Source organism: Polypterus senegalus, chromosome 7, assembly GCF_016835505.1.
Source record: "Polypterus senegalus isolate Bchr_013 chromosome 7, ASM1683550v1, whole genome shotgun sequence".
NCBI lineage: Eukaryota > Metazoa > Chordata > Cladistia > Polypteriformes > Polypteridae > Polypterus > Polypterus senegalus.
Window position 1 is genome coordinate 46,867,439 of NC_053160.1, and position 25,448 is coordinate 46,892,886.

The 25,448-nt window shown below is 37.6% G+C and overlaps 1 protein-coding gene across 2 annotated transcripts in view; it reads right to left on the minus strand.

Annotated features, from left to right (window-relative positions):
- adamts3 (ADAM metallopeptidase with thrombospondin type 1 motif, 3) overlaps positions 1-25,448 on the minus strand; it is a 304,447-nt gene that overhangs the window by 15,232 nt on the left and 263,767 nt on the right. For both annotated transcript variants that reach the window (XM_039758577.1, XM_039758576.1), the window contains 3 exons: positions 18,880-19,043; positions 17,140-17,305; positions 3,918-4,050 (listed from right to left, as the gene is read on the minus strand). In XM_039758577.1, coding sequence (XP_039614511.1) covers positions 3,918-4,050; positions 17,140-17,305; positions 18,880-19,043 — 463 coding nt within the window. The remainder of the gene's footprint in view (positions 1-3,917; positions 4,051-17,139; positions 17,306-18,879; positions 19,044-25,448) is intronic.

A 25,448-nucleotide genomic window follows, 5' to 3' on the forward strand; every position in this document is an offset into this window, starting at 1 on the left:
AGAATATTTTATTGGATAATGTACTTGGCACCCTTAGGCAAAAATGATCAATGGCCTCATGCCTTGATAACATAATAATTTCAAACCTGCATAACCCAATTGAGGGACACAGAAAGTTAAATCTTCTCAGGTAATCCAATATATATTAAATTGAGTGGTATAGGAAACAATCCTTCCCTGAAAGAGAGGTAATGTTCCATGTTCCCAAAGTCAATTTTCATTGCCAGCATTTAGTCAGTAAGGGTCCTTCCTGCTGTAGGACAAAGTTGGCATTGCCCATTAAGCTAGGCTTTAGGAACAAACCTGCTCTCTAAGGAAGGGGATTTAACAGAACTCCCCAACTTATAGTACATTGAAAAATGAGTGACTAAACTGTTTATACTGGGATCTGCCTATACTTCATCTGACAACAAAGGTGTATATCAGACTTGAACTGACATCTTTGAAGAGGTTCCCCTCTGCAAACTTGTTGAGCTAGAAGGTGTGAAATGGACAGAAGCAAGAGCAAAGAGCTGTAAAGCAATGAATGACAACTCTGATGGACAGAAGAACTTGCCTGCGAGGAGTATGATTTTGTAACTGGAAGTGACTTTAACCTAATTAGGAGAACGGATACATTTCCTTAAAACTTGCTGCACCATCCTGAAAAGTCTTTTTCTCTGGCTTTCTCAAGGCAACTCTGAGGAAGCTCTCAGGAGGATTCCTTTGGACACTCTGCCCAGTATCACTCCTGAGTACAGTGTTCAGAAATTACTGAAAATTTCTTTTTATAACCAGAATAATGATGAACCGTTGCCTGTTAGAGGAGCTAAAAGCTGAGATCCAATCACAAAGCCCAGTCTAAAAAGGCCTGAAAAGCAAGTATTACTTCATGAAGGGAACTTCATCATGTAAACTCTTGTGCCAGATAGAGTAATGCTACTCCCTATGAAGCTGCAGACGGCACAACAAAGAGCTTTACTGAGAAAAGCTCAGCATACCTGAACAAGGACCACATCGCAAATAGATACATGAGTGCACTCCAAAGCAAAAAGAATCCTTCACTTGAAACTGGAGTAGCAACAAAGTAACATCTACACACAACATAGAACATCATCTTTAAAGATCTGATATTTTAAAATTATTTATCTGTGCTGAGGTACTCTAAATAGCAAATAAACAGCCAGCCTCTGTGTTATATGTTTGTCTATCTAGTCTGTCTGTGTTCTGTCTTATATACCAATACACTGCATATATGTAGTTATCATAGTTGTATAATCCATGTGTTTATCAATAAATTGTATTATTCTGCCTCTTAAAGCGAGTGTGCCTGACGTACCTTGAAGTAGGCTTATCTGGTAGGGACCCACCTCTTGCAACAAAGAAAATTCAGGTAAATAAAGTAGAACTAACAAATCTTGTAGATAGATAGATAGATAGATAGATAGATAGATAGATAGATAGATAGATAGATAGATAGATAGATAGATAGATAGATAGATAGATAGATAGATAGATAGATAGATAGATACTTTATTAATTACCAGTATTGCCAAAGGCAAGCCCAATAATCGATTTACTGAGTTAAATCTCTTCCCCTTTCCACATTATTATGACTGTCTTTGGGTGGGCAAGTTAAAATTCATATTTAATCTTTCCCACACTACCTATGCCTAAAACTAAACTGGCATAACACCTGACCCTCAATGATGATGTCCTCTTTGCCTCATCTAATGTGATTTGGTGCCATAATGTGAAGGGGGATGAGGATCTGCGCCTCCAAATCTGACACCATAGCTATGGAAAACAGTAGATTGCTCTCTTGTTGGGTGTAGGGCTCCTAATGGAGGAGTTCAGGAATCTCAGGATGTTTTTAATGAGTGATGGAAGAAAGGAATGTGACAAACCAACTGGAGCATCATTATCTGTTTTGCAGGAGTTATACCATTCTACAGTGGTAAAGCTCCCAGTTTACCAGTTGATCCATGTCCCTGTTCTTTATATGGTCATGAGCTTTGAATAAAGAAGAATGAGATCAGGAATAATGAGTGGCTGAGTAAGAAGAGCCTCAGAGTACAGTTGCTGCTCCTACAGAGCTAGCTGGGGTGGTCTGAGTATGTCGTAAGGATGCCTACTGGAGGGCTCCCTCTGGGAGCTACAATGGGAATGTCCCACTAGATGCAGACCCAGGACATGCTGAAGAAACTGCCTAAAAAGAAGCTGGAATCAGTAGCTAATGAAGTCTGGGTTGACAAGCTTGGCCTGAAGCTGCCACGGCCATCACCAGGAAAAGCAGTTTGAACAGATGCGATGAGATGATGAAATCATCCCTGTATATGAATGTAAACTATAAAGCCAAGCTATGGCATCTATCACTGTCTATTACATCCATGCAGTGCCCCCACAAATGTCAACGAGTGTTTTCTCTAGTTATTTCACAGTATGTTAAATTAGCAGGCAATTTAAATTTTTAATTTCAAATTAGTCCTACATAAGTGAAAGTGTATGCATGAGTAAATATCGAGATTTGTTTTTATCCAAGATAAATTCCTGCTTTGCATTCTGTGACACCAGAATAAGCTTTGGCACTCTTCAAGCATGTTTCCAAAAACAAATGAATACATCCATGAAGTATTTATTTTCTTTGTTATGTAAGTTTCTATAAAAATTCCTTTTTTCCTGGTATCCTGGTTTTTCCAGGACATTCATTTTTTTGAGTTTCCTATCCCAGGGTTGTAACAGCTTAGAGTAAAACTACAGACTGTTTCCAGGTTTTTGGGAAAACATGAATATCTAACCAGACTGCATGTGTCAGCGATTAATTAGTCAATTAAAAATAAAGTGAATTATATTATTTATGATGTCAAACTAAAGCATTAACTTTATATATTACACTCAAATTAAAATGCTTTATTCATTCTGGAATTAAAATATGAACCTACAGACACTTTCCTTGAGCTGATGATAATTAATGATACTTTGTGTTTAAATGTCACTAAGATTCAAGGCAATGCAAGCACCTCAAAAAACAGATCCAGAGTCTTGGCTTTAAATTCTGGACCCAGTCATTGCTTTTTGTGAGTTTTTTCTTGTCTTCTTAGAGAGTCAAGGCTGGGGGGGCTGTGAAAAATCAGGTCCTGTTAAAGTCCCTTGAGGCATTCCTTATGTGATTTGGGTAATATAAGAAATAAAAAGTACACATTTTCTCTTCATCTACATGTGTTTTTTCTCCAGATATTCTGGTTGTCAAAGATGTGTATGGTAAGTAATTAGTGGTCTTAAGTTCGCCCAGTTCTGTGTTCATGAGTGAGCCCTGCAATGGACTGGCGCCCTGCCCAGGGCTTGTTCCTGCCATGCACTGAATCTTGAATAGGATTAGGCAGGCTTGAGTATGTTATGTTATATTTAACACACTAGTTGACAGTGAGAAATAAATAAATAATCATATTAACAAACCTCTGCTAAAGGGAGGATAAAAAAGATAAAAGCTTGTAAAAATTAAATGTAAAAGTTACTTTGTGTCACTATTTTAGAATAAAAAAAACTAAATAACGACTTCATGCCAATTTTACTTGCTCCACTGTTTTAGCAAAACAGTTGTGCCACCAACTCTTATAAAGAGAAGAAAAACATTTTTATTTTTACAATTGTGAAAGGCTTCTTTGGAGTAAAAGTATAGATTTGGCAGTACATACTCGAAAATGTCAAGTGATCTATTGAGCTGGAATACTCATGATCGAAAAAAAGAGAAATACAACTTAAACCTCGGTTTGTGAAGATATGAACCAAGCTAAATTAAAAGAAAATAAGAGCTTGTCCTTTTATTAAATCTTTAAAATTTGATGAATTCATCTTTAGAACAAAAAGTAAGCAGTCTTCAATTGATTGCAAGTAAGGAAAAGAAAAAAAAATTAATTGCTTTTCTAGCAAATACTTACAGGGGCTGAGTGCAGTCCTGGAGATTACACATCCTGCGAATAGGTTTTGGCTTTTTGCTTGCCTCACAGTAACTACGATGAACCATCTTATTGTCACTTTTCCTTCTACAGCCATATTTAGTGTACTGAAAGCCTAGGAGAAATAAATCCATACAAAACATACTGTTACATAACTTTAAAGCTGAAAAAGGTCATATTGTAGGCTTGCAAATTTCTTTTTTTTTTTACTTCTTGTCATCATTTTTAAATTTTTCCTGTAATCAATAATATAGCTATTAAGCAAAACTTTACCATATTCAAGCTGAAAATTGTAAGCAAATGGAAATAGAGTGCAGAACATTATATTAGAACACTTGAGGACTAAAGTGCATGCAATTTATTATAAATTAATCATTAAAATAAATAATGACAGTATATAGTCTTCCTTCGTGATGTGTTTAAATTGTTTGGTCTAATATTAGATATATTCCTACCAACTAACAACAAGCAGAAAAATCAGTAGAAGGAGCTGGTTACATAATTAATTAAAAGATTACTTTAAAAGTGACAGTAACTGTATCTCATTTAATAAGATTTTTTCTGATATAATAAATGCATTTCTTTGTATGTTATATTAATTAGCTGGATTGTTAACTTCACTGCCTTACAGATTTGTCATTCTGGGTTTAAATCCAGCATCTGGTCATTGACTATGTTGAAACTTCATGTTCTCTCTGTGGCAATGTTTTATTTCCTTTTTTCCCATATTCTCGAAGATGTAATTCACTTCAATTTTTTTATTGTCCGAAGAGGGAAATTTGGTTTATTAGCAAGTTTTACAGAAAGACTATGATGTTACGTTAAAAACACATTAACTAAGAACACAGCCATCAAACAAAACTTAGTATAAATAAATAATAAATAGCAATGTGCATAACTTTTATAACAAAAAAATTATTAGGTCAAACATATCAGATATAAACAATAAACTAGCATTTAGAGTTGACTGACGACTGATGCAAATGCTAACTATTCAACCTATGATTTAAGCCTGTAAATATTTATTAAATTTAAACTTATTTAGAAAATTAATGGCAGTTGGAATGAACAGTATTTGAACCAGTAGTTTTTTATCCTTGGAACCTGATGGCAACAACTGAAATTGAGAATGTAGTGGGTGAGTCCTGTCTGACAGACAATGCAGGAAGTCATAACAATCTGGAGCTAAACACTCTCAAAACTGTGGAGATGATAGTAGATTTTATGAGAGTTCCAAAAATATTATCCCCCCCTCTCCATACTTAACATTGCTGTGAAAGTTGTGGAAACCTTCACATTTCTGGGATCTATAATCTCCCAGTACTTGATATAGGAGACGAATGTGGGATCCATCATAAAAAGGACACAACAGCAAATGTACTTCCTGCAACAGCTGAGGAAGTATAACCTTCCATAAGAGCTGCTGATACAGTTTTACACACCATTCATTGAGTCTGTACTCATCTCATCCATAACAGTGTGGTTTGGATCAGTGATTAAACATGACAAGAACAGGCTACATTGAATAGTCATGTCTGCCAAAAATAGCATTGGTGCCAGTCTGCCCACCTTACAGGACCTTTATTATTCCAGAGTCATGAGTCTGGCTAGAAAAATCATTACTGAACCCTCACATTCAGGCCACAACCATTTGAACTTCTTCCATCAGCCAGGCATTATAGATTAATATACACCAAAACAAACAGATATAAGAACCGTTTTTTCCTACAGGCCATCAAGTTCACAAATGGTTAATTTCATCCCCCCAGGCCTCCCGGGGTCTTGCAATACTGTTCACTTTGCATGCATATTTATATATTCACATTCTCTGCCTTGTGTCTATTTTTTAATCTGAGGTATGTGATTAACTGTTGTGTGTATGTCAATCATGAAACTTATAATTGGAGAGTCACCAAAACCGGAGTCAAACTCCTTGCATGCGTGCATGCTTGGCCAATAAATCTAATTCCGAGTTTATCAGAAAGGACAAGATATAAAAGAGGGAAACTGTGGGAGATTGCATAATATAGCAAAAGTTAGACCTCTTATATCATTGAAAGATGCTCAGAAATTAGTTCACGTTTTTGTTTTCAGTCGACTAGACTACTGTAACGCACTCCTCTCAGGACTGCCCAAAAAAGACATAAATCTTTTGCAACTAGTGCAGAATGCAGCTGCTAGAATCCTAACTAGGAAAAGAAAATCAGAACACATTACTCCAGTTTTAATGTCACTACAGTGGTTACCTGTGTCATTCAGGATTGACTTTAAAATTCTGCTTATGGTTTACAAAGCCTTAAGTAATCTCGCTCCATCTTATACCTGTAAATCGGAATATCTGACATCTTATATTCCAAATCATAACCTTAGATCTTCAAATGAGTGCCTGCTAAGAATTCCAAGAGCTAAACGTAAAAGAAGTGGTGAGGCGGCCTTCTGCTGCTATGCACCTAAAATCTGGAATAGCCTGCCAATAGGAATTCGCCAGGCTAATATAGTGGAGCACTTTAAAAAACTGCTAAAAACACATTACTTTAACATGGCTTTCTCATAACTTCATTTTAGTTTAATCCTGATGCTTTGTATATTCAATTAATTATCATAAGTATTCATGGTGGCTCCAAAATCCGTACTAACCCCTACTGTCTCTTCTCTTCTGTTCCTAATCAAAGCACCGTGATGTTCCTACAATGATGGATTAAAGGCCAGAAGTCCACATGACCGTCATCATCAAGTCCTTCCATAAGAACCCTAAAAACAATGAGGGCTGGTCATTTATGTTAGGTAGAATGCCTAGAGGGGGCTGGGCGGTCTCATGGTCTGGAACCCCTGCACATTTTATTTTTTCTACAGCCGTCTGGAGTTTTTTTTGTTTTTTCTGTCCTCCTTGGCCATCGGACGTTACTTTAATTCTATGTTAATGAGTTTTGTCTTTAATTCTTACTTTGTCTTTTTTCTCTTTCTTCACCATGTAAAGCAATTTGAGCTACATTATTTGTATGAAAATGTGCTATATAAATAAATGTTGTTGTTGTTATCAGAGAAAGGGGAAGTTATAATGAATAAAAAAAGATGACACCTGTTGTTAATCTGCAAAGACACAACAAAAATGAGCAGTGAAAAATAAAACATTAATAAAACAGATCCTGGACTCCTAAGTATTTTACATGGAGGTTAGGGGTAAAGCAACCTTTGGTTTTCCGGGAGATTTGAAGACTTCATAGCTGTGGAAACAGAAATATGTTCACCATCTCCTCTCCTTTTACATGTGACGTGAACAGTGCCCCCATGTGAGGTAAAAGTTTAACTTCTAGACTTGCAGTCTGATGCATTGCTGGCAAAACACTTCAAGTCAGTGCCATTACTGACATTCTGACATTCTGTAAAAGGAAAATTTCCCACACTTGAGAAAACTAGCTCACACAATGCTTGTCCTCTTTGGATCAATACTGTATACTGTACATATGTGAACAGACATTCTCATTAATGAAATTCCACAAATCCAGGTACGGATCTTCTCTCAGTGATGATAATCTCTCTGCTGTATTGTGAACAGCAACATCAGGAATTACACTTGACTTTAGTGCACTAGTTGAAACTCAAAGACTTAATTCTTCCCACTAAGTCGTAAAAGGTAGAGAGACAGTAAAATATTTTATCAGTGATTAATGCATTTCTTATTTTGTTTTTTTGTTTTACACAATCAGGAATTGTAGATTGTATTAGAAAGCATGCTATAATGTGCGTATGTTTCATGCTTCAATAAATCAAACAAATCTGTGAATATGTGGTCTACATTAATTTTATTATGGTGAAAAAAAGAAATATAACATGTTTACTGTAATGTAACAGTTGAAAGAATTTGTTCAGCCTTTCTCAACAAGCTGGTTTTCTCATGTGGCCCTGCATTTAAAAAATAGTTGCCTACCCCTGCCCTAGATACTTAAAACTTAAACTTACAAATCACCACTGACTCGTCTTCAGTGATTATTTCCTGTGGGTGAATGGTGTTTCTTCTAAAACTGATTATTAGTTTCTTAGTTTCTGTGACATTTAGGTGTAGAAATGACTCATTACACAAGGTAACAAAATCATCTGCTACTGGACCATGACTGGTTTCATTCTTTTAAAGTAGGCATACAAACATTGAATAATCAGCAAATTTTAAGATGAACCTTCTTTCAAATTTACTGCAACATTCACTAGTGGAGAGAAAGTACAAAACAGGTGAAAAAACACAGCCTTATGGGGACCCTGTGGATGCAGACAGTATGTCATACAGATAACCATTTTGAGTCCTGTCTTTTACCAAGTCAATCAGCCAAACTACCAAACTGGTGTAATTTAAAATTTTTTATACAAGTCCCTCTGCAAGAAGGTAGGCCTGGATGTTGTTAAAAGCAGATGACATGTCCATAAATAGGAGCCTCTCTTCAGATGTGATATGCTCTAAGTGTTTATATAATAGATGAGAAAAAGTGACAATGGCGTCCTCTGTTCCTCTGTAAGACTGGTAGGCAAATTGAAATGGATCTAATAAATTTTCTTTTAGCTTCTTTTTATTAAGTTTTTCAAATTATTTTCATAATCAGTGTTGCAAGAGCCACAGGTCTTAAACCATTTCAATTTTTAGGGCTTTTGTTTATACCTATTAGAATTACTGTGGCCTGTTTCCACAGCTTTATAACCTTTTGCTGTTCTAAAGATAATCTAAAAATAAAGTAAAACATGGAGATTTTAAGAGCCTTCCACAAAGAATGTATGGTCCATGACTTTTATTTGTTTTTTTTTTATTTTCTAAAAATGTTATGTACATACTTTTTGAACAAATAATATCTCTCCCTTGTCCAAAACCATCTGCTTTAATGATTGCACAGTAAAATCAAATTGCTGAAATCTCAAGTGCTACTCATTAAACTCATTAGCTAAATCAGAGTTGAAGTTAAAATCCAAACCCTTACATGATTATTTCTTTGATGGCCAGATAAGATTCTAATGCCTGATCACACAGAGCTCAAATTTTGTATGAACAAATTCTGTTCAATTTTATCCTTTTTTCAAGTTTAGCTTTTTAAATATCATGTTTTTAAATCCTTCTATGCAGCATTTGCCTCACTGATACTGCCTTCTCTGAATGCACTTTTTTATACAGTATACTGTAATAAAGACATTACAGATTTTTTCGACCCATGGTTTGTTAATACAATAGATCCTTATGACTTTAGTTGAGTTAAACATTTTTTTCACAAAAAGTGATACAGTTGCTGAGAACACCTGAGAGTTCACCTGAAAGATATGCAGGTTATTTTACCTGGTGATTCTAAATTGGCCAATGTGGGTTTCTGTATAGGTTCCTGCCTTACGCCCATTTCTACCACGGTAAGGTTTGGCCCCCTGTGATCCTGAATTGCATTGTGTTAACATTTTTATATAATTAGGTAATTAGCCTTGTACTGAACCCCAACTTCTAGGAGAGTGTCGAGATTGCCACCAGATTTGTATAGAGATAAAGCCCCTAAATTTTTAAAATGAGAGATGGATAGAATCAGGCCAACACCTTAGCCCTACAGTATTTACACCTTGACACCCGAATATTACCAACACACCAGAAATACATCCAAATAGACTGAATATATTTATATATTTATATATTAATATATATATTTGTGGTCCCCGGCTGGGGCTGGAGCCCAGCCGGGACGCCCAGGAGGACCGGAGGAGGGCTTGTGGCTCCTCCAGACCGAGAGGGGGCGTCCGCCCTGGTAATGTTGGGGGCCTCGGGTTAAGGGCTTGGAAGCCCAGCCCTGTAGGGACCCTTGGCCACCGCCAGGCGGCGCCCCGGTGCTTGAATATCCCGTGTGGGACCCGGCCGGGGCTGGAGCCCGGCTGGGAGGCCCAGGAGGACCAGAGGAGGGCTTGTGCCTCCTCCAGACCACAAGGGGGCGATCGCCCTGGTTATGTTGGGGGCCTCGGGTTAAGGGCTTGGAAGCCCAGCCCTGTAGGGACCCGTGGACACCGGCAGGCGGCGCCCCGGTGCCTGGATATCCCGAGAGCCCAGCACTTCTGCCACACCAGGAAGTGCTGGGGGGAAGACTATGGGTGACACCCGGAGAGCTGCCGGGAGGACAGCCGGCACTTCCGCCACGCTGGGGTGTGGCCAAGGGAAGAATGTCGGGAACACCTGGTGCTCGTCCGGGAATCATATATAAAGGGCCGCCTCCCTTCAGTGAGCAGTGGATGTCGGGTGGAAATGGACAGAGCTGGAGAGAAGACTGGAGGCGGCCAGGAAAGAATGGCACAGAGACTGTGAGCCCTGGACTTTGGGGAATCGGTGCAAGAGGCACTGGGGTCTTGTGAGTGCACGTAAATCTTGTAAATAATTTGTAAATAAACAGTGTGTTGGGTGACCTAAAGATGTCCGTCTGTGTGTGTCCGGGCCAGCGTTCACAATATATACACACACTAGCAAAATACCCGCGCTTCGCAGCGGCGAAGTACTGCCTTAAAATTTTTATTAAGAAGAAAATTAAACCTTTTTAAACTGAGGGAAAATATACCAATAAGTATTTGTTAAGGATCTCTTTGTATACCACATTGTAATTTCGGCCGTCCAGTTGTAATATGACCAAGCTGTGCACTGAGCTTACTCTTGAGCATGCAACGTACAGTTGGCCATGTGAAAAGTAATCTTGTTTCAAATCTAACAGCTTGGATTGCTGCTATCATAATCGGTTTGAGTTTCATGGTTTGTTTCAATTACGACAGTATTTGCAGGACTTGTGTTGAAGTGACATTCGGCATCTGTCAAGTGTTGTAAGCATACAACCGGTTTCATCGATAACTTCATATCCAGCTTTTGAGAGTTTAAACATTCATAAACATTAAAGTGTCCACTACTGAAATCGTCACCTGTGAATCTAAGATGTTTAAGAGACATTGGCGGTTATCAAAAGGTGCAAAATATTTGACAACCGAACAATTCAGTGGCAGCCATCAACTCACATGCAGAACCATAGGTGAAGGGCTTAAGCATTTCACTCTTATAGAGCTCCTGTGTAGTATAATTATCTCCTGTACTGTCATCAGTCCACACCTTGAACCTGTCCCAGTCATTGAATACATAAGACATAATGTTCCTCCGGATATGACGAGTGAGGCTGATATGGCCGTGCAATATGTAACACAGAGAATGGAAAAGGCAGGTGCCATCTCTGGGCATGGAAACCACTCGGTAAGTGACAGTTCTTTGATCGATGGAGATCACCTCGATAGACATGTTAATGGGGGTATGGTTGGAACGATAAAGGAAATGGGTACCTGAACAATACAAAGTAAGTCTAAAATACATACACAATAACTATAATCATAATAAATAAACAATAAAACAGTGGAGAAGCCGTGGATTAAATAAAAAGGCTGTAGTTATCAGTAGGGAGACGTGAATCATGTGGCGAAGCAAGGAAGGGAATGTAGAGACCGGAGCGACAGACGGCCTTATATAGGCAGGCAGCCAACAACGTGGGAGTTGTTGGAATGGGAGACCCAACGCCATCTCACACGGTGACCGAGCTGCAGGCTATGGACGTATATATGTACATAAGTACGATTCAGTTAGTGTTGGGAACCCGCATACCAAATTTCTTGAAGATGGGCCCATAAGTAACAAAGACTGTTGGAAAGTTCAATATGGCGGCCGACAGTGGCGTCATACCACTGAAATAAGTATGTACATCGGTTTTGGTTAGCGCAGGGAAGCCGCCTACCAAATTTCGCGAAGATGGGGCCATAAATAAGAAAGTTCAACATGGCGAATGTTGTCGACCGTTATGACCATTACGCGTAGAATTTCAAAATGAAACCTGCTTAACTTTTGCAAGTAAGCTGTAAGGAATGAGCCTACCAAATTTCAGCCTTCTACCTACACGGGAAGTTGGAGAATTAGTGACGTTGGAAAGTTCAATATGGTGGCTGACAGTGGCGTCATACCACCGAAATAAGTACGTACATTGGTTTCGGTTAGCGCAGGGAAGCCGCCTACCAAATTTTATGAAAATGGGGTCAGCCTTCTACCTACACGGGAAGTTGGAGAATTAGTGATGAGTCAGTCAGTGAGTGAGTGAGTCAGTCAGTCAGTCAGTGGGGGCTTTGCCTTTTATTAGTATATATATATATATATATATATATATATATATATATATATATATATATATATATATATATATATATATATTTTTTTTTTTTTTTAAATCCTGGGAGGTAGACTAGGGAGGCGAGACATGATCTTCTCAGAAGACAATTTGATGTCCTGCGAGAGACACACATGACGTGAGACAAGACAGTGAGACAACATTTAAAACAAGTTCACGGACATCGAACAAAGCAGTTGTTGGAATGCTTTTGGCAGACAGACGGCATGTGCTCCCAGACCTTAAAACGACGACAAGCGACAAGCAGAACATGCAGCTTGCCAGCAGCAGCAGCAGGAAGCCAGCAGATGATCCGACCGCTTCTCCTTAGCGTGCATTCACCTAGCCCTCCCATTTCACAACACAAGCAGTAGAGACGTGAAGTGTCTAAAGGACTGCTGCTGTACAGGCTTTTAAATGATCGCCGTGCAGCACAACAAAAAGAACACGCAGATTGCCAGCACCAGCAGAAAGAAAGCAGATGATCCAACAGGATCTCCTTAGCATGCGTTCAGCCGTCCCCCCTTCACAACACGTTATACGTCCTGCGAGAAAGATTTAACCATGCCCGGGGCCGGAAATAAAGGAAAAGTATTGTTTTTATAAACGTTTTAAAGTAAAAGTGAAAATAATGCACATGTAACAATTCCCATTAAAATAACAATAATCTTTTTAAATTGTACATCCAGTAAACCAAAACCAGGGGTGGGTGAGTGAAGCGAGCAGGGGGCAGAGCCCCCTAGTATGTATGTATATATATATATATATATATATACATACAAGGTGAGACACAAAAATAACCGGATTGGTAAAAAAACATATATGTTTATTGATGAATTACAGCATTCTAAACATTGTCACCTTCTATATACTCCCCCTCCCAATCTCTACACTGCTCCATACGTATATTCCATTGATTGAAACAGTGCTGGAAGTCTTCTTGCTTGAGGCTGTTTAACAGGCTTGTCGTTTCTGTCTTCACTTCATCCACAAAAATGTGTTTCCTTCAGGTCACGTTTGATTTTCGGGAAGAAGTAAAAATCACAGGGAGCTAAATCGGGTGAATAGAGAGGATGATCGAGGATAGGAATGTTTTTGTTAGCCAAAAACTGCTTTACGGAAAAAGAGAAAATTCGCAAGAAATTTGATGTCGATTCGCTGTTCGATTTTTTTACCTGACATTATATAGTGTATATATATATATATATATATATATACATACAAACACACACACAACTGTTCGTCAAAGAGTTTAGAGCGGAGCGCAGCACGTCTGTAGACCAGTTACAACAAGTTTGGATTGGTTTTAATTACCATTTGAGTTAGATGTGTGCATAGTCATTCGGCTCAATGTCGCAGTTCAAACAACGTGCTAACATCAAGTTCATGTGCAAAGTTGGAAAATCAGTTTCAGATACGCTAGAGGCACTGCAGCATTTGCTCTGCCGTTAACAGCAATTGCACATTAGTTGTACATTACTTACTACAATAAATAATTACAAACATGGCAAAGAAAGATGATGACAAAAGTACAAAATCAGCACCACAAATAAACTCCCTGACAATGTAAACAGTCCTGGAAAAGTCTTTACGGTATATGGTGAAAGTGGATCCTGAAGTGGAAACAAAGGGTAAGGGATGGAAAGATGTGCCGGAATACTCCCCATTAGTAAACTGCTACTCGAAACATGAATAGAGACCACAGTCCTACTACCAGAGTACAGAAAGTGAATGGTATTCTGAAGCACGTCTCTTCACAAAGAGCATCTGTAGACTTGATTGGGAAAAAAGAACCCACCCTGTCCCTATATCCAGTGGCCATGCACAATCCTTCTCTGCTGCGAACGCCCAGTTAATAAAAGGTTTTAGGTCCTGCTGAATATGAAGTTGGTCGAATAATGAAAGATTCAGAAAGTCCCACCACATCCTTCTCTTCTGGTTTTATGTGTACAATGCCTACAAACCACAAATTACAAATCCTATAAGCCTCTCCACATCCGTGCAAACCTGTTTAAAGAAACAGACCCCAAATTTACAACCAGGAATCTGAGTGTCCAGTGTTGTTATTAACATTTATCAGTCAGCAAACAGGACATACCTATAAAAAAATGAAAACCCCTGTGTGGCAAAGCGACAGCCTAATATAACTGGAAATGTGCATCAATCAGCTTTTTGCAGAACTATCATGACATATTAGACAGACCTTATTTTAAGACTTTTTCAGTACTGCAAAACATTTTCATGGAAAAAATGAATACATTAATATTGCACAAGTTAATATTTACATTAGTAAATGTGTTGTCAGACACAGCCACAACTCCATAATTAAATTGCTGATGACACTACCATCAATGGCCTGATCCCAAACAAAGATAAAACAGCATACAGAGAAGACAGTTATGTGCTGACTCAACGGTCCCAGAAGAAAAACGTCACCCTTAATGTTAGTAAAACCAAGGGGCGGATAATAGATTTTAGGAAGCAGAAGGTAAACCACACTTCTATCTGTATAGGAGATGTCGTCGTTGAAACAGTGAACAGCTTTAAGTTTCTTAGAGTGACTATTACAAAAAAACTCAACAGGACACAGAACACTTAATCTCTTATTAAAAGGTTCACCTCTCCTACCTCACATTTCCCTATCTGTTCAAAGAAACTTCTACAAGTACACAGGGTCCATCCTCAATGGCCATATCACATAATGATACGGCAACTAATCAAGTTCAAGATCATAAAGCCCTGCAGAGAGTGGTGAAGGTAGTACTACTTGTGCAGGGCCATTGGTCTTCTGACTACTAGATTCAGGGACAGTTTCTATCTACATTTTGTAAGGTAATAAAAAAAGAACTAAAAAGAAATATTGAAACTTAAAAATACTATGCATGTTTTTTTCTTGTGTGTGTGTCATTTTAGTGGTATTATTAGAGTTTTTTTCAGATGATCCTTAAAGCTAGCTCCTTCCACATGGTGCTACTTATGCATAGTAGTTTAGTATTTCAGTCTCTGAGTTGTCATTTACATAAACAATCTAGTGCATCACACTATGCTCTTGTTTGCCCTTCTGCTGTCTGCAGATGACTGGAAAAGAGTATTACACTGAGGTGCCAATTTATTGGGCACACCTGGTGTGTTGCACCTCTCTGGTCTTCAGAACCAGCACACATTGTTCTGGGCATTGCTGAAGCACGTTGTTCAAGATTCTGCACTGTGACATGCAAGTAAAGACTGGATTGCAGTTATTCTGCTAATTGGTCAAAGTCTTGCTACAAAAACTCTTTCTGCCTCATGCCAAAAATCCTTTGAAATGGTTGAGATCCGAGGACTGTGCAGGAACCAAAGCAATGAAGACTCACTGTCTTGCTTCATTAAGCGATGATTCATGCCTTATAACATGATGCACTATCATGCTGTACATATCTGATCAACTATGGATAACATGTATCCAGAAACTGGTGCAGTTTGGTCAACAATGATATTCAGACATTCATCAAAGGGTTTCGGGGTCCTAATGTGTCACAGGAAAGCATTTCTAGAACCTAGATTTGTCTAACCAAGAAAGTTTTATCCCATTCCTCAGGGTAAGTTTTTGATGATACTATGCCCAGAGGAGACACACTTTTCTGTTTTTGTGGTGACAGAATTACTATCTGATATGGTCTTAGGCTGTTGTAGTCCATTTAAGACAAAGTCTAATAAATGGTGCATTCTGAGATGACATGCTGCTCACCATTATTGATGTGATATGCTTGGTTGTGGAACTCCTGTTTGCTCATACAATTCCTGTCATTTTCCTTTGACACACAAGCTGCCTTTGTTCACATGATTGCTTATGATCGGTAGTTTTTTTTTTTCTATTCCTGAAATGGCTATACATGAAAAGCCCATGGGAGGTACCTGAACTGACTAAAGTCTATGAGATGGCTTCTTTTGTCCATTCCAATGCTAAAACAAATACTAACTGTTGCTGCAAATGATGGTCTGCTTCAATGTTTTCCACAAATCACTATTGTGTGATGTGTGACATGCCGGAAATTGGAATATAGAATTGATGGTGAGATATTAAGGGGGTACGTAATAAATGGGCAATTCAGTGGACATGTCTGAGGGCATTAATATAGTGATCTGGATGGTCCATCTCTTGGAGTGTTTGGGAAAGACACAGTGTTTGGAAGCTAGGGATGTTTTTTGAGTAGCTTAAAATACAAAACACCATACAGAAAATGAAATGAAACTAAAATTCTAAAATTTAAGGAGCTCGCAAGTTTGAAAGAAATATGCTCAGGCACCTTGACTGGATTTACACAAAACTGGTAGGAAATAAACTTAAATTAAAAATAAGAAAAAAAAAATCAATGTCAATAATAGGGTTCCTATACACTTAATACAGTACATTCAGCATCTTAGATTATGAAAAATGTTTTTTTGCTTTATGTGGTTAAGCAAAACACCAATGTGGCAAATGGGGGGACAGTCTAGCAGTAAAATTAAGTTAACTGACAGTTCTCTGAATTTGTCCTGCCTAACGCACAAAAAGTTGCCTAGAAAAGAAAAGGAAAAAAGAAGTAGAAATTATGCGGTAGAGTATGTAGACTGGTCAAGGTGTAGGCCCTTATTAATTTTAAGTGTTTTCAAAAAAAAAAATGTAGCATTGAGGGTAGCAGTGAAGTTAAGGTAAGGAAAAAATTTAAATACATTACCAACCAATGCAGTACATTTTTACTTACTTGAGCATAAAGGAAAAGTAACATCCCTTAGTGAATTAACAACAAGATAATAATTTTAGTTTTTAATTACAAATAATAAAATGTAAGTGAAAATCCATCCATTGCATTAACTGGCAAGACCCCTGTTCATTGTCTCTTGTTCTTGTGATGAAAGTTAGTGCAAAGTTGATTAATATCTATACATCTTTTAATTTGCAATAAAGTCTTAAAATGCCACTTTATTAGAGTTTCCTCCCTTTAAAGGCAGAATACAAATGTAATTGCAGTAAACACTAAATGAAAGAAAAGCACTACCTCCTCCACAGGGCTTTGAACAGGGTGACCAGCTTTTCAAAGCCCACTCAAAGGCGTCAGTCTCTTCCTGTAGCACATTGTTATTATTGATTGTAGGTACGGAATCCTCATGAATAATGTATTTGTATGTAAGGCTTGATCTTGTTTCATTGTCTTGTGGTATAATCTGTAACAAAATAGCAAATAGTAAAACCAAATAGTATAAAATAAATTCACAAATTCTTTTTACTAAATGGAAAGAAAGTTTATACAACAGTGCTGAACTGAAAAAAATTGATTCTCGGTCGTTTTAAATTTTTATACATTACATATACACACACAATACATTACATCACACACATGCACCTTGGGGACAGCTTAAAGCAGGGGTGTCGAACTCCAGTCCTGGTGGGCCGCAGTGGCTGTAGGTTTTCATTCTAACCCTTTTCCTAATCACTGACCAGTTTTTACTGATAATGAACTCCTTTTCCCTTCATTTTAATAGCCCTGTGTTTAAGGATTCAGTCCTCTGAATTGATTCCTTTCTTCATTAAATGACAGCCAAACAGAAATGAGATGTGAAACAAGCCAACAGATGACCAGCTAAACTGGGATTTCAAACTTCAACCAATTTCACTCCAACCAATCTCTTAATGAGAAGCTGATTCTTGCTGTTAATTAAACTCATTATTTAATTCCATGGCCTGCTGCTGCTCTCATTCTGCCACAGCAGACATTCCTAAAACTATTGTATTTTCCATTTTTTCTAAGATAAGATGTTTTGGTGACCTGAGAGATCAGCCTTATTGAGACCTTCACCTTTCTTTATTTTCAGATATTGTGTGATGGGCACAGGTGAGCTGATCATGCGGCTGCTTGTTTTGTGTCCCATTATTGTTTGGCTGCTAATTAAGGAAAAAGAGACAACTAAGGGGTCTGTGTCAAATTAATTATAATTAAGGCAAAAGAAGTTAATTAGCAGCAAAAACAGGTCACTAATGAAGAAGATGGTTAGAATGAAAACCTGAAGCCACTGCGGCCCTCCTGGAACAGAGTTTGACACCCATGGCTTAAAGGCTCTGGTGGTGGTAATTCAACACTGATCCACAAGGCTGCGGTGTATAATAACGCCTCTTCTCTTCCTCCCTGTCTGGCATTTAGCCATCTTGGAGAGTCTATTCAGAGACTAACATCCTAAGCAACATTATTTCTTTGCTGAAAAGCTTTATTTAATTGCCTTAAAATATGGGGTGGCAGTATCACCCCAACTTCTTTTCTTTAGTCCTTGTCATCTTTTACAATACACTGTATATGCATAAATTTATTTGTCTATTTATGTATTTATTTATTTAAAGACCTTCTGTAAATTTTCCCCTAGGAACAAATATCTATCTAACTCTCTATCTATGTCTATAAACTGTGTAACTGAATGAAGCTTGAGTAAGTGTTGCACAGAAAAGTTCACACTTCTTCACACAGTAGGGTATTAACTTTTTAAACCAGAAAATGAAGGATTCATTACTCCAAAATGGAGCTACACAAAGGTTAACAAAAGTCCATATTCATCTCTCAGATACTCACTGTCACATCCTCCTCTTTTAAGTATTATTGACAATGAGAATATTGATTATACATTAAGAAGTCCAATAATGTGTCATGCCATCAGGTGAAAAGTACAAGTAAAATCGCTGAATTATGTGAGCACAATACTAAAAGAAGTCAAAATTAAAAATAAAAATATATATCATCATTAGGGCTTACCAAAACTAGAACTGCATCATGCAATGGACCATCTGTACGAACAGTTTCAATGTTGTCCTCAATGGTATATTCCCATTCTACACCAAGATCAATGAACCTCTTAGACACTACTCCTTCTCCTTTACCATTTAGAATATAATGTCCTGTGGCTTGATTCTTGATGGCTGAGGATAGCAAACACAATTAGCTCGCACAAACAGTTAAAATGCATACATATTGTGATTACACAGTAACAAACACATTTCAAAGATAAATAAACTTGAGGCTTTAGAATGATTAACACAGTAATACAATTTTTTTTTGATGCTATAAAATTATGTACTAATTGTGTTACCTAGCTTTGCCCACAAAATTTTCATTGGGCCATAGCTACAGTGCCATTATTTAATCAGAAGTATCAGAGGTTTTTTTTTATCTTTTTGTTTGTCGTAACAGAGACTTACTATTGAACATGCTACACATAATTCTTGCTGGTGTTGGTGTAAAAAGGATTGCTGCAGCACTTCACTTTAAAGCAGTATTTGGTAATGTTACAAAGATGACTTAAAGTTGACTCATTCAAACCTAAAAACTGTTAAAAATCTTTAATCTCCACTAGCATCAAAGCCCAAAATTAATATGCCTCAGTGCAGAGTAGATTAGAATACATATTTACTTCTTCGTCATTCGGCTCCTACCCACCAACAAAAAAACAAAAGTTACTAATTACTTTTACTCACTCAGCAGCACCGTCTTGTTCTCATCTTATTACATTCTGAAACACAGAATCTCGATCAGCTACTGAACAAATCGCGGTTCAGTGTGTTCCGTCACGGCTTTCTCCACCGTTTACAGGCTGTTCTTTTTTCATGTTCTCTGTTTTTAACTTGGTTAACACTAACTGTTGATTGGTATTGCGAACTTAACGACATTATGGGGCAAAAGTGTTGGCTTTTCTAAAAAGGCAAAACTATGTAATGTTGAAAAAAATGTAGTGTAATCAGTCTATTTCAGAGTTATTGTCACACGTGACATCCCCAGGTCTGCACAAGTGATTGACAATGCTGCCTGATATTATTTCCACCTTTACTTACCGCACTAATTTCTCCAAGGGGACCACATCTACCCACTCCTTTCACACTCTATTCATGATGGGGGTAAACCCCCCCCCCATTCAAATGTTGTCTCTGATCCTTCAGTGAACATAAAAAGGTAAAACTGGGTCCCAGGGCCACAAAGTTTGAGAAACACTGCTCTAAGATAAATGCCGTAATCTAGTGAGACATTTAAACTGTTATTCCACAGTGGTCGAGCAGTTGCTACCTTTGATGACATGCCATGCTTGTTGATGCTCTTATTTATACTTTGTGAGATCTGATGAAATTGTCTGGATCAGACAACTGGCTGATGAGAAAACGTTGGCATTTTCACAAGGTTGTTTTGGGGCTAATATTACTATATTAAATAACTTTCTTAGTGGATCAACTGTACCAAATGGAGTATGCTCACAGTCACAGTAGCTGTCAAGCATTTGCTAAAGCTTCTTTCAGCTCCTCTGTTTTTAATTCACTTCTGCACATGGCCATCATTTGTATAAACTGTCACGACCCATTTCTCCATGTAATCACTGTCATCACTGTGGCAAAATGGGGGATGCGGTGCGTTAAAATGTCCAACTTGCCAAACCATTATTATTGACAAATATCAACAAATAAAAAACAATTCTTGGCTCGTTTTGTTTTTCCTACAACATCATCAAATTTTAATCAGATCCATTAAGGCATTTTTGAGCTTTTTAGGTATTTATTTTTTCAGTTGTTGGGAAATTTTACTTCTAAATATTGATATATCAAAATGTCCTTTCTTAGTGGAAACCTATTGTTCTTCATATACTGTACTATCCTGCCAAATGTCAGCTTTTTAGCTAAACTAAAAACAGTTCTTTTATTGAAGATTGAATGAGTGAGTCATTAAATTAGTCAGCCAATATATATTAGGACTGGGAAAGTTAAATTCTGTGATTAATGTATTGTGTTTAACACATTAAAAAATATTGTTGCATCCAGGGCTGGCAACGAGGCAAATACCTCAGGCAGTGCTTTGGTGAAGGCAGCATTTTCATTTTTTTTAACATTATGAAACAATAATACAAATAAGTTAAGGGTGTAATAAAGAATTATATACACATCCAGCACTGTATTTATATTCCACCTTTAAAAATTTTAGTTTACCTATGCCATTATACAATGATTTCCTGTTATATAAATAACTTATGATGGGGAACTCTTTGAATGCCTCATATAAACTATAGTTGTTGAAATTTAACATTTATAACCCACTCTTTATTGTACTTCACTTAACTGTTTACTGTATTTTTTACTCTGTAATAAAACTGCTGCTTCATATTCTGCCAGTACAGTATGTCTTAAACTGTGGTTCCTAATTTACTGCTTAAGACTTGCAATGTCTTTGGTATACTTTTTACATAGCATACACCATTTCTGACTTAATTTTAGACAAAAAAAAGATGATTTGCAGTTCACTTATTCCAAGAACAAAATCTTTAATCCATTAAATGTACAGTTCATTCTAGTATGGTCTGCCACTTAATTTTATTTATTTTATAAGCTGTGACATCACAGTGGGGGTCTCCAAACTGTCGCCAAATACAGCCCTAGACGGTCACTTTACTGACCCTTTAAACAATAACTGCAATGTGTGTGGTCTGGCCTGCTGAACATTAAATTCCCAAACATAAGCCTACGTAAACCAAACTACATGCAATTTGGGCAGTTGGAGTCATCACAGAAACATTAAAAAAATACCCATATAACCTCCTGCAATTGATTCACCCTAACTCATCAAGTGAATCCTGAACCTGCTGCATTAAGCTATGTCAGAATACAAAAATCGATTCTGAATGCAGGATATTTAATCAACAGTACACCAAAGACTATTTTTTGGTTTAGTGCAAGAACAAAGTCTCATTCATCAAGAATCTACAGCTGTTTTCAAAGAATACAACTTTAATCTCGACACAAGAAAAAATACAATTCCCTAACAGAGAACATGAGGTCAGAAAAAATCTCACAATTAAAAAAATGGAATGGCAATTCAGCAGAATGATAATTTTTTGCCAGTTTTCAAGCAGCCAAGCTAATAGCTACCAGTGTTAGACCATTCACCAACAGTTTGTAAAAAGAATGTCTGGATTATGTTGCTAAGGGAAGATGTCTAGAGAAGGCAGACTTATTTAGTGTGTTATGACTTTCCGCAGCAACAATTCCACGTAAGGTGGAAGAAATGAGTGACAATTTGCTTTCGCATTTGCAAAGGAAACCTAAAGACATGCCATTTTTCACTGAGAAGAGCTCACGGCACTACAGACCATTTATGGCATGACAATGGAAGAGGACATCTATGAAAAAGTCCACCAAATTGTTGATAATTTGGGGCTCGACTAGTCTAATTTAACCAATGTGACAACTGATGGTGCCCTGAGCATGATGGGTTCTGCAAGAAGAGTAGTTGCATGCATCAACAGAGAGATGGACAAATCTCATGTACTGTGCAAGGCATGCATGGGAGTCACTGAGAAAAGAAGAGTGTTCATGGCTCACCTTGCAGAGGAACTTCGTCATTGCTTCTTACAAGAAAAGGCGATGGAAAAAGAAAGGAAAAAGGAGGATGCAACATCGACATGCTTCTGTTCCAAGACAGCCGTTTCCCCCAGGAAAGCAGACTGAGTGAGTGTCAGGCGCCCCTTCAATGTAATAGGAACCACAGCATAGAGAGAGTTGTGTACATTGCAACAGGTACACATGTTGTAAATGTAGAAAGGATGGTCCTTGGGTGTATGGGAACTGTTAACATTTGAATTTGATGATTGCATATAGCGCGGAACTGACCTCTCTATACTATTCTTTCCTCTGCATGTTCTGGAGTACAAAAGAAACAGCACCATGCGCCAAAATGTGGAGATTGGGCATGATCTGGAAAAAAAAGCACACAGTCACTGATTACAACCGTAAGACGGTATGCGAATGAATAATATGAATAATGTTGCATCCGTGCCACAATGTTTTCCGAAATGTAGTATATGGGTCATAAAATGAATAATCCCAAATACCACATATACCGATGTCTCTGTTTTTTATCAGTGTGGCTTTGACATCATGGACAATAAGGTGCATACTAATTCAGCGTAAACTGGAACACTCAATAAAACTGAATAAAAAAAATTAAGTGACAATGAGATAGGAATAAGGCAGATTCACCAGCGTTTGTGTGTCAGCTTTTATCCATCCAGATCATAAAATTTCCAGTTCCATTGTTCCAAAACACCAATCACATCTACAGTTATTCCCAGTTTCAAATAAAAAGTAACAGCGTCAAATCCCTGGGTTTGGGGGGTGGTAGTATGTATCGTGATTGTGACTGAGAGAATAAAAGTGAAAAAAAAAAAACCTTTTACAAGTACTATAAATTTACAGGGGCTGTTACAGAAGCAAATCAAATGTATGTTTTTATCTTATAATATTAACAATAAGAGCAGCTCACTACTCAAAACGGTAAATATACAAGGCAGTGAGGATCAAACTGGGGGACTCTTGATTACAAATCAGCAATTCTTACCGCTGCACCACGGAAACTGTTGTATCATCCTTGAACCTTTTGTGAAAGTGTTTGTTTGATCTTTGGACTTCAGGCTTCACACATTTTATAGTTTATGTCTACATTTTGTCATTTATTACTAAAATACGACAAACGTTTCTGTTTTAACAATGTGTCTACACAGATTATTGTAGAAACGGAACTCACATGAAATGCATGTGTTCCAAATAGCAATCTATTTCCATTCTAAAATCCAGCACTTCACTCCCAGATAATCAAGGTTGGAACTGGGAGAAGTTTGTGCATGGTCTGTGGTGGTGGGAGGATGGAATAGTAGGTTGCTTGCTGCTTTGTCTTGATCGGCACATTTGCAAGACAAAAGACACTGGCGGAGTGGTGTGAAGGGATTTAAGGTGGGCCGGATTTACAAGTTTTTTAGGCTTTGGTAATTCTAGTGTTAACTTCATTTAAGCAAATGTTCTCAATCATAGACAATTTCAGGCTACTTTGTCAGAGACAAATACTGCATATGGAAATGGTTTGTAACACACGGAGGTGCGTTGGCCAGGGACGACTTCTGAAAACGTTTTTACGACTTGCTCCCAGAAATTAACACATTTCTACAGTGGATAAATAAAGTAGTTACAGAGCTTAGTGATCAAGAATGGAAATGGCACCTTGCTTTTTTTAACAAATATAGCAGAGCAACTGAATGGTCTCAACATGCAGCTTCAGGGTAAGTGTAAAGTCATCAGTGACATGCATTCAGATGTAAAAGCATTTGAAGTAAAACTGAGCCTGCATCTTCAACAAGTAAGAGAGGAAAACCTTTGCCATCTTCCCAAAACTCAGATATGATCAGCTAAAAAACCACTAGTTGAGAAATGTGGAGAAGCCTTGGAAATGTTGCAAAATGAGTTACACAAATGATTTTGAGAGCTTCATGTACAAGCAAAAGAGATTCATTTGTTTCAGAACCCTTTTGCTAACAGATTTTTTTCAAAACCTGGCAGGATCTAATCAATAATATTTTAGAATAAGCTCTTCAAGCACAGAGGAAGCAATTATGTCTGCATTTCTTTTTCTTCTCCATTCTTCATTACCCTATTAAACTCATCAATGTAGGTATGTTTACAAGCCTTAAGTTTTACCCCGTTGACTATGCTCTCTTTCTCAGGGGTGGGGGTTGACTTGTTTTCAATCTTATTTTTTGTAAAAATTGATCGATCTGTATGGAATGATTTCAATACAATTAATAAAATTAAAGTCATTATTGATTACCGATTGTTGATCACGTTTATCAGCTGGAACTGGTAGAATTACAAAACTGTAGCAGTCGGAGCAATTTATTCTAGTCAAGCAACCTAATTAATTTCTATTCTCTCTCCTATCTAAGACTTACTCTAATCTTCAAAAACATGGACTGAGCAGATCTTTTCCAAAGGAAAACACATCAAATCTACAACCAGATCCAGACTCACTTATTTAAACCTGTATTACGTATTACGACTGGCAGTGACAACATAGAAACTGACATAGACTTCCTAGTCAGCCAAAACCAGACTCATAGTTCAAACTGATTTAGTTAAGTACTAAGATTAAGTACTATGAGGTTACAGGCTATACTGTAATTCCATTACATTTCAAAGAACTTTTTTAAAATTCATGTAAAACAATTTGTGTCTGAAATGTTCCTAGATTTATGGCATTATGCATATATATATTTTGTATTTAATCCCCACTCTGGCCCTCTCATAGTGTGAAGGACAGTGAGCTGACCCCTTGATTAAAAAGTTTGTGGACCCATACTCCACAGTGTATTCATTAGCTGCTCTTTGGGCTATAATAACCCCAAATCATGGGTGACATTGTGTGATTGTGGGTGTGTGAATGAGTGGGCCTTGTAATAAACTCACACAATGACTAGGTTTGTTTCCTACCTTGCACTCAATGACACTTGGATGGGCTTCTGCCTG